This window comes from Triplophysa dalaica, chromosome 10 (assembly GCF_015846415.1).
Source record: "Triplophysa dalaica isolate WHDGS20190420 chromosome 10, ASM1584641v1, whole genome shotgun sequence".
Lineage (NCBI taxonomy): Eukaryota > Metazoa > Chordata > Actinopteri > Cypriniformes > Nemacheilidae > Triplophysa > Triplophysa dalaica.
In genome coordinates, this window is record NC_079551.1 from 11,244,358 (window position 1) to 11,253,985 (window position 9,628).

The 9,628-nt window shown below is 37.4% G+C and overlaps 1 protein-coding gene across 1 annotated transcript; it reads right to left on the reverse strand.

The window, feature by feature from the left end:
- Positions 1 to 5,146: 5,146 nt before the first annotated feature.
- uchl5 (ubiquitin carboxyl-terminal hydrolase L5) lies at positions 5,147 to 9,615 on the reverse strand. The gene is made up of 11 exons (XM_056758476.1): positions 8,923 to 9,615; positions 7,754 to 7,817; positions 7,562 to 7,667; positions 7,353 to 7,478; positions 7,163 to 7,224; positions 6,950 to 7,080; positions 6,758 to 6,821; positions 6,545 to 6,647; positions 6,354 to 6,467; positions 6,057 to 6,155; positions 5,147 to 5,389 (listed from the first exon to the last, which is right to left on the reverse strand). Exons 1-11 carry the CDS (start codon positions 8,996 to 8,998, stop codon positions 5,345 to 5,347), a joined length of 990 nt encoding a protein of 329 aa, XP_056614454.1. The 5' UTR covers positions 8,999 to 9,615; the 3' UTR covers positions 5,147 to 5,344.
- Positions 9,616 to 9,628: the final 13 nt, after the last annotated feature.

The following is a 9,628-nucleotide window of genomic DNA, read 5'->3' on the forward strand; positions in this document are numbered from 1 at the left end:
TTTATTACAAAGAAATACGGCTGGAAAATAACTTTATTTTACTTTAAAACACTAATTTAATGGGAAAAAAATCAAGAAAAAAGTAAAGTAGATGAATTACTGTTTATATGCATTTTTGACTTAATCCACTACAATAGATTTTTGGCCTATTTGGTTTAAATGTATCGCAAATGAAGTCAAAACTCCACCACTGATCAAACACGCCTGAACCAGCTTATCAAGGTCTTCAAGATTACTTAAAAAATGTAAAGCAGGTGTGTTACAGCAGGGTTTACCCCATCTAACATGACATACTTCCTGTAAGTGTTGAAGTGGATCAGGTTGTGGTAGAAGTTATTCTTATTATTATTAATTAGTTTAACAGATGACAGATCTTTAATAATTATTTTATAATCATGGTGCTTTAAGTGATACACGGTTATGTTACATAATGTAAACTCAGCAAAAAAAGAAATGTCCTCTGACTTTCAACTGTTTTTACTTTCAGTAAACTTAATGTGTAAATATTTGTATGAACACTAAAAGAGTCAACACCATAAGACATAAACTAAAAATGTTTCACAGACATGTGACTAACAGGAATAGAATAATGTGTCCCTGAAGGAAGGTAGGCTCAAAATCAAAAGTACCAGTCAGTATCTGGTGTGGCCACCAACTGCTTTAAGAACTGCAGTGCATCTCCTCCTCATGGACTGGACCAGATTTGTCAGATCTTGCTGTGAGATGTTACCCCACTCTTCCACCATGGCACTTGCAAGTTCCTGGACATTTCTGGGGGGAATGGCCCTAGCCCTCACCCTGCGATCCAACAGGTCCCAGACGTGCTCAATGGGATTGAGATCTGGGCTCTTCGCTGGCCATGGCAGAACACTGACATTGCTGTCATGCAGAAACTCACGCACAGAACGAGCAGTATGGCTGGTGGCATTGTCCTGCTGGAGGATCATGTCCGGATGAGCATGCATAAAGGGTACCACATGAGGGAGGAGGATGTCTTCCCTGTACCGCAAGGCATTGAGATTGCCTGCAATGACAACAAGCTCAGTCCGATGGTGATGTGATATACCGCCCCAGACCATGACGGACCCCCCACCCCCAAATCGATCCCGCTCCAGGGTACAGGCCTCGGTGTAACGCTCATTCCTTCGACGATAAACACGAATCCGTCCATCACCCCTGGTGAGACAAAACCGTGACTCATCAGTGAAGAGCACTTTTTGCCACTCCTGTCTGGTCCAGCGAAGGTGGGTTTGTGCCCATAGACTGCGTTGTTGCTGGTGATGTTTGGTAAGGACCTGCCTTACAACAGGCCTACAAGCCCTCAGTCCAGCCTCTCTCAGCCTATTGCGGACAGTCTGAGCACTGATGGAGGGATTGTGTGTTCCTGGTGTGACTCGGGCAGTTGTTGTGGCCATCCTGTACCTGTCACGAAGGTGTGATATTCGGATGTACTGTTCCTGTGCAGGTGTGGTTGCTGACATGGCAATTTATTGCCCTAGCCACATCAGCTGTCCTCATGCCTCCCTGGAGCATGCCTAATGGACGTTCATGCAGATGAGCAGGGACCCTGGGCATCTTTCTTTGGGTGTTTTTCACAGTCGGTAGACAAGTCTCTTTAGTGTCCTACGTTTTTAGAACTGTGACCTTAAATGCCTACTCTCTGTAAGCTGTTAAGGTCTTAACGACCATTCCACAGGTGTATGTTAATTAATTGATTATGGTTAATTGAACATGCATGGAAAACATTGTTTAAACCCTTTACATTGAAGATCCGTAAAGTTATTTGGATTTTTACAACATTATTGTTGAAATACACAGTCCTGAAAAAGGGACGTCTCTTTTTTTGCTGAGTTTATATAATAAGTGCAGTTTGCATCAATAAATGTGTAACACATTTAGCAATTGGAATTGAAGATGTTTTGAACACTAATCTTTTATTCATGGAATCAGTGCTTGAATTGAAGGGGGGCTGGGGGGATCCGGGATCCCCATAAGGCATTAGGGACTCCCCATAAGATGTAAAAAATAGACTTGAAGAAGCATCAATATTTTGATGCTATTGTGATTAAATTCATGCTATGGATATTGTAAATTTCGGAAATTAATTATTTACAAAGGCTAGTTGTCATGTCTCTTTATATTTGATGTTTTATCCAAAAAAGCCTGTTCTTATATGTAGGCCTGTTTTTCATAAGTAGTATATAGTCATGCATAAGACTTGGTTCAATTCGAGCACTGCATGGAATTATTATGTTTGTTTATAATTGTGGGACGTTCCTAATTAGCAATAAATATTCAAATCGTTCTGTGATTCAGTAGTCAGTTAGCGGTCAATGTTTGTCTATGGCCAACACTGCATCTATAGATATTTGGGCAGACACTGGGCCGTTTCTCCGTTCCAAGAACACAGAGAATGGACTTCCGTGGAGATCGGTGTTTCCAGGCAACCTTAAAAGAACAAACTCAGATGGACACGATGCAATGACTTCTCCAAAAGTCTGCTTTCGATGCATCCTTGATATCAATAAAACATCCGGCTACTTTAGTGTGTTCTTAGTATTTGTGTTCTTGAGTATAGCACGGTTGATGATGAGCGACAACACAAGGATGCAAGATAACCGAAGAACGCAAACAGCCTGAATATCCCAAGCATCATTTGTACGCATTATCCACATGGTTTAATATTCCCTAATCTAATGCATTAAAATTGATACAGCATATGTTATTTGTGCATTAAGTGTCTAAAGCCATTGCATAGTCTACGGACACAATTGCTCATAAATGGAAAAGAAAATGTTTTAACAGACCGTTGCAATTGTTTCTCAACTGCTGATAACGCAACTATTTGGAACAGAATGGCCCAAGCACACATCATTCCTGGCATTGTTAACAAAACACGTTTTTGTGCTAGAGTAAGATTTTTCACATTGTTAGGACAGTAACTCACACTGAAACCTACGAAAATAGGTGCGTCACAAAACAAACGATGATGACGGCTTTTTTAAAGCAAAAGTCCAGCGTGTACTAAATGCAGGTGGCGTCATACAGTATCATGGCTAGTCTCATGCTTCAATATCTTTCTTTAGATCACTGGTCTGCAGAGTCTTAAAGAACGTAAATAAACAGTTCTGTAAAAATAGAGACGTTATACGTCATTGTACTAACAACTGTCACGACACTGCATGTACAGATTAAAAATAGAAAGCCTCTGCCAAATGTCTGCTTGATTTAAGTGTCTGCTTTATTAAAAACACCCGTTCACTCTAACGGACCTTTCAATAACATAACGTGCGGGAAGGGTGGCTTGTGTGGGAAAGGTCACATTAGAAAGAATACAGTGATTGAAGACCCATTCGCTTAAGTGGTACGTTTATGCCTTTGCAAACAACGCCATATTTGAGGCTTTGTTAATAATCATTTAATTTCAAATTTAAATAACATTTCTTTTATAGCCTAGTTAATGTAGCGATATATTGCTCTCTTAACCTCAAGCGACTGTGTAATAAAATCACGTGCAATACACTTTAAACACTATATACACAATACGTTTTTTTAACACAATTTCTTACTGCACCTGGTTTCTGGGAGGTAAAAAACATCTGTGCGCATGTACTGGGAAAAATAAACACCCATTCATTAATATAATTGTACATTTATGTAATCATGTTGCAGCAAAAGCCAAAACTGTGAATTGACATAAAACAAAACCAGTTAAAAAACTTTTTAAAATAGTTCATCATTCATAGAATTCAGCTTAACAAGCATGGAGTTGTATTTCTCCCCACATTACATTACATTTATATCACGCTTATTACATGGGTCGTTGGAATGCTGGATTCTGATTGGCCAGTCCCGACATTTGCCGGTTCATTATTCCCAGATAATAACCGCTCAAAATTTATAACACACGGTCACCCGGATGGAGCAAGTGTTTCTTTACAAATTTTTTTTTCAAAATTAAATATTTTAACACGTATGACATTATGTTTAAAAATGATTCAACCAAATTGCCTGTTTGTGACATTTAAACGTCGTTTGTTACTCTAAAACCGAAAGTAAACCGTTTTTCCTGGTGGAAGGTCTGCATTCGGTAAAACTTAGCTAATAAAATATTTAAAATACACAATTCATGTCGAGTTTTTTTCTCATGTGGCAAGCAGCCGTGTAAAAAGCGGGATAATGTACAAGCAGCCAGCTGTTTTCGCAAAATAAGTCCCTTATTTCTGCGATAACAACTGGCTGCCTGTACATTATACATATTATCATAAATATTGCCATTTCAACCTAGCTCATCATTTTTGATAACTCGAGGAACCGCAGGGCAAATAAGAGCTTTGAGATTGGTCGCTAAGGCACATGTGACCGCAGTCTGTCTGCAAGTCTGCGTCATGTCCTACATTTAATCATCCCAGACAAACAAAACAGACATGAAACTGCCAAGTAAAGCAGCCAAATTTTTGGAAAACAAGAAGTGGTTTGGTCTTGGTCTTATAAGTTCCTGTATTTTAACTGATAGAGCATTGAGCTGGCAACACAAAGGTCATTGGTTCGATTCCCAGGGAACACTCATACTTAAAGGCACTGCAAGTCGCTTTGGATTAAAGCAACTATCAAATGGATGAATAAAAACAGAACTAAAGACGACATCACTTTTAAAGGATAAGCGCATTTTTAAAATGATTGTTGGAACAGCTAATCCGAAAATTACAACTTTTTCCGTTCTAAATATAAGTTTCTACTTGACCAATTATTTGACATCCACACTTTTAAAAGTGTGGATTTTTGGAGTGTTCATTTTTTTTAAATGTTAAAAATCCTGTCATCATTTACTCACCCTCTTGTAATTTCAAACCTGTATGGCATTCTTTCTTCCGCAGAACACAAAAGAAGATATTTTGAAAAATGTTGTTAACTGGACCCCATTGACTTGCATTGGTTTTGCGTCCATTCAATAGAAGTCCAGTGCTGTTCGGTTACCAGCTTTCTCCAAAAAAATCTTCTTGTGAAGAAAGTCACAAATTTTTGAAATGACAAGATGTCAGAATTTTCATTTTTGGGTGAACTGTCACCTTAAGCATGAGTAAATGATTTTCATTTTGGTATTAAATATTTGTCCTGCTTACTAAAAAAACATGAAACCACGTCGTTACTTAACAAATGAAATTTATATGAAAATAAGACATTATTTAAACATCTCTTCGCATGCATGCACAAACATGAAGGAAATGACAGCAAGCACAACATTCGACTTCACTTTCAGGTGCTCCTTTTACGGGATACGGGTGACAACGGCGCGTCAGGTTATTCCGTGGCATAAAATAAAACAGCGTCTGACAATGTAGCTTTACTTTGCTTCTTGTATTTTTTTGGCACTTTGCTTTTCCTTTGCCTGAGGACAAAGAAGAGAAACACATTCGTAATCATTCTCTTCATTTAGAAAAAGTTGTTTTAGTCAAAGAGAAAGTAATTAATTTTTTTTTTATTTTTTTTAAGAATAACATGCGCCAATGAATTATACCACAATAACAGCAGAATCAGTCTGCAAAACTTAACAGGTTTTTCTATTTCAATGTATAGCTTGATATGTAAAAAAGAGTGAGACGCAACGTGATACTGAGTGTGACGAATGAACAAGCAAACAAAAAATGACACACAGCCGATTCCAATGCATGAGGAGAAGCATATTATTTAAATAAGTGCGACACTCATAAAGTGGAGGTGGTTTGAGGTTTTAGTCATACAGTCCACCCCTAATGTCAACAATTTAGTTCAAAACAGAGATGGTTTTATTCCACTATTAAATGACCCAACACTGCCCTCTAGCGGTAAGTGTAGATTTGAGATTGAAACATGCACACAATGACTTTTCTATACACATCATTGCCAAGTTACAATTATGTTTCAAATCAAAAAGTACTTTATTCAATTTTGTTTGATTACAATCTGTCTTAAATGAGTTTGTTTGACTTTGCTATCACTAGTGTGACCTCTTGCTAAGAATACAGCTTCTTAGCTGCCGTACTTGATCTATCATTAACATCTTAAATATCTCTTACCTTTTCAACCAATGGTATCAGCTGTTGATATTCAGCCAATGTCTTCAGTAGCTCCATAATAAAGGGTAGATAGTTGTGCTTCCTTCTTATATTTTCAACCTACAAATTTCAGCAAAAAACAAACACATTATTTGGTCTATAGTGTTCAAATAATTTGTCAAATGTCCTTCCTATATCTATTTCTTCCTAATATTATTTTTACCATACAGAAACGCGTATCCTTATGCATTAATACGAGCGTTTCAAACTGTAATATACCAATTTTTCATATAAAAATAGCAAGACTCTATGACATACTTTATATCTTTTAAGTTTTTGATTCTCTTCCTCGATCAGGAGCTGAAACTTGGCGATCTCTGTCTGGATAGAGCTAAGATGATTTCCGCTCTGGTCTGTGTCCATTGGCTCTTCCTGTGAAGAATAAACAGATTAATGAATGATCTTTCTTATGTAACTACTATATCCCAATAAAATATAAAATCACTCACCTCTGTTAGCTGAGCCTGTAGTTCATCAATCTTTCTTTCATAAATCATCTTTCGGTCTGATACGATGGCCATCAGGTTGAAACGAATCTCTCCTTCACTGTATCTGAAATTAGTGCAAGAAAAAAAGAAACAATGAGACAACACAAATTCACATCAATAACAAATTTAAAGTGTATATATATATATATACACACATATACATTTAACACTTACTTCTGTATTCTTTTCTCAATAACGGGTCGTACAGCCCCGATCCAGTCATCCTGGTTACACACACCTGAAAAAATGGAACATGAAAAAAAATGGTGTGGATACACATATTTTAGCCTTGACATAGCTGGAAGATCACACTATGTAATAAATTATTCAATTATCAAACAGAACAATAATCAAGTTTCTTTATACCCAAATCTATTGGTCCTTCACGAAGTCCATCCAGCTCATACAGTCTACCGTTAACAGGAACATAGCTAACAAAGTGAAACGCGTCTTCTTCTTTAGCAGAGGATTTGGAATCGAACTCAAACATTTGCTGTCTGAAAAACAAAACACAACCATTAATTAATACTGTCAACTATTGAAATATGGTAACCTTTCTTAAAAGCAAATAAAACATACCTGGCGAAGCCGTTGTGGACTTGTCGAATCACTTCAGAGTTACTGAGAGCAAGACCCTTCATCTTGAAAAACAAACATTTACAATACAATTATCATACTCATAAACACCTTCTATTAAAGCTTTTTTCATTGCATTGGGTAAACAAATCTAAAAAAGTGAACACAGCTAAGAAAATATGATGCAACTTACTGCGGCATCAAAACTGTTTGAGAACTCTTTAAATTCTGTCATTGTTTCCCCAAGAAGCATATCCGAATGTGTGCAGTTTAACAAAACACTGATGATGGCTTGGGTCGCACAGGCATTATTGATGACCTACAATGTTAAGCACATAAAAACGGTTTAACAAGCCTTCATAGCTGGATTCTGTTAAAACGTGAGAACGCATCATTGAGCACCTGCTTGGCAAAGAAGATCTGCTCCAGCCTTGAGTCTTCAACTATAGACCCTGCTGGCTCCTCACCGGGTTGCCACTTGAAGAGGAAAATCAAACCGTGAACTGGCCTGAAATTAATAACACCCATAATTAATTGCAGTAAAATATGCAACGTTGAAAAAACCCTATTTATAATGCAGGATTCTTGGCTTACTTGAGATTTTCAAAGTTCTCTGGCTCCATACTCCATATCTCTTCCACCTGTGCACCTTTGCACCCTAATAAAGGCCACATGGAAATTGGAAAAGTGTGTCATAAACGTGCATCATAAACAAAGTATTGAATCAAAACAAGCTTGCCTTCATCTTTTAAAACGATAGTTGATCCAAAAAATGTAAAAATGTTACGGCATATTTTGTTAATCATCATGTGGTTCGAAACCTGTATGACTTTTGCTTTTCACCACAACTGAAAAAGGAAAATATTTGAAAGAACACTGGTAACCAAACTAAATTAGAGACGTTTCTCAAAATATCTTATTTTGTCCACAGAAGAAAGAGTTGTTGACATCACAAAACCCTGAATCCAAAAATGTTTTATTGCAGAAGAAACATACACAAGAATAAGCATATATCGCATACTATCAACCACAAAAAAAGGAAAACAAATCACACAAAAACAAAATTATAACAAATAAAGAGGGAAATCATCTAAACATATTTACAAGAAGAGATCAAAGGCAGAGCAAATCCTTACAGCTTTCTTATTAGTAGACCCTGAAATTCCATTTAAATATTTCCCATTTATTTCAACAAGACAGAGAAGACTGGTTTACAGTTAGAAAATTTGCATATGTGAAATTTGTTTAGGGAACAAAATCCTAAATCTAACATTTCCAACGCGTCTAACGATACCTATGACATCACAAAATCCTGAATAAACATTTCAAACATGCCTATAACGTCACACAATTCCAGAATCAAACCTTTAGAATGTGTCTATGACATCACAGAACTGTGAATCGAACGACCCTACAAAGTCCTGAAGGAAACGCACCAGTAATAAAAATGTATGTTGCCAAGATATATCGATTTTAAAACGCAGACAATCTATAATTGATGCACAGGTTTAAACTTCATAAACGACAGTAAGGTGTCATTCACTTTAAACTAAGTCGCATTACTCATGCACTGAACTCAGATAAGTGGGTTTGACAGGTAAAGTTACATTCCTGCGATCTGTAGACGACACTACATGCTGGCGATCAGCTACAACAAGCGTTGTATAAACTCTATAACATCTGTTATATTACTGATCAAATCAGTGAAGTGGAACCAGCGCCGTTACCCGCACCGCTAATGTATGAAAACATTGAGTGCTTACCGAAGCCTTTTATCAGCTCTGTGAAAACTCCCGGGTCACTTTCCATAAGACACCATTCCCCTGCGCTTCCCGACATTTCTGACTTTGTAAATTAATTTATTGTAAACAGAGTGTGTTGCTCGTGTAGTTCGACAAGGCTACTCTCATTCACACAAACAGCAATTTCCCGGCATTCCCTTCCACATGCGTCACTCTTCTGCTTCATGTGGAGCGTTCGATGAACGAAATGCGCTCCTGCCACCACGTGGACTGGAGTAGAATTGTTGCGTCATGCTTTACATTTCCCATCCAAATAAAATATGTTTTTAAAGCATGTGGCACATTTGTCTACTCTAAGCAGATTAGAAACTCCCAGACAGGTGTGCTGAGCCAAATTGAAGCTTAACAACAGCTTTCCTGTAGCTCATTGGTACGAGCAACGCAAGGTTGTGGGTTCGATCCCAGGGGATTGCATATGCCCAAATATAAATGTATAGGATTTTGCAATGCAAGTCGCTTTGTATAAAAGCATCTGCCAAATGCATAAATGTAAACTCTGCTAAACAACAGCCCTACAGGACTGACCAGGACACCGCTGGTCTAGATTCTAGATGAACATTTTTTTTTCTTGATGTTTAGAAAATACTTTGTTTGGTTTTGCAAATATCGCCTCAAGTAACAGAAAAGGATATTTAATTTATTCACGTATTCAGCTGTTTATTGTAAA

Excerpts from the sequence above, each read along its gene's own strand:
- uchl5 (XM_056758476.1), bottom strand. The coding sequence starts at position 8,998 with ATGTCGGGAAGCGCAGGGGAATGGTGTCTTATGGAAAGTGACCCGGGA. Across the intron at positions 6,822-6,949 it reads TGAAGGACCAATAGATTTGG|GTGTGTGTAACCAGGATGAC; the intron begins GTATAAAGAAAC and ends CCATTTTTTCAG. Across the intron at positions 6,648-6,757 it reads ATTGAGAAAAGAATACAGAA|ATACAGTGAAGGAGAGATTC; the intron begins GTAAGTGTTAAA and ends CACTAATTTCAG.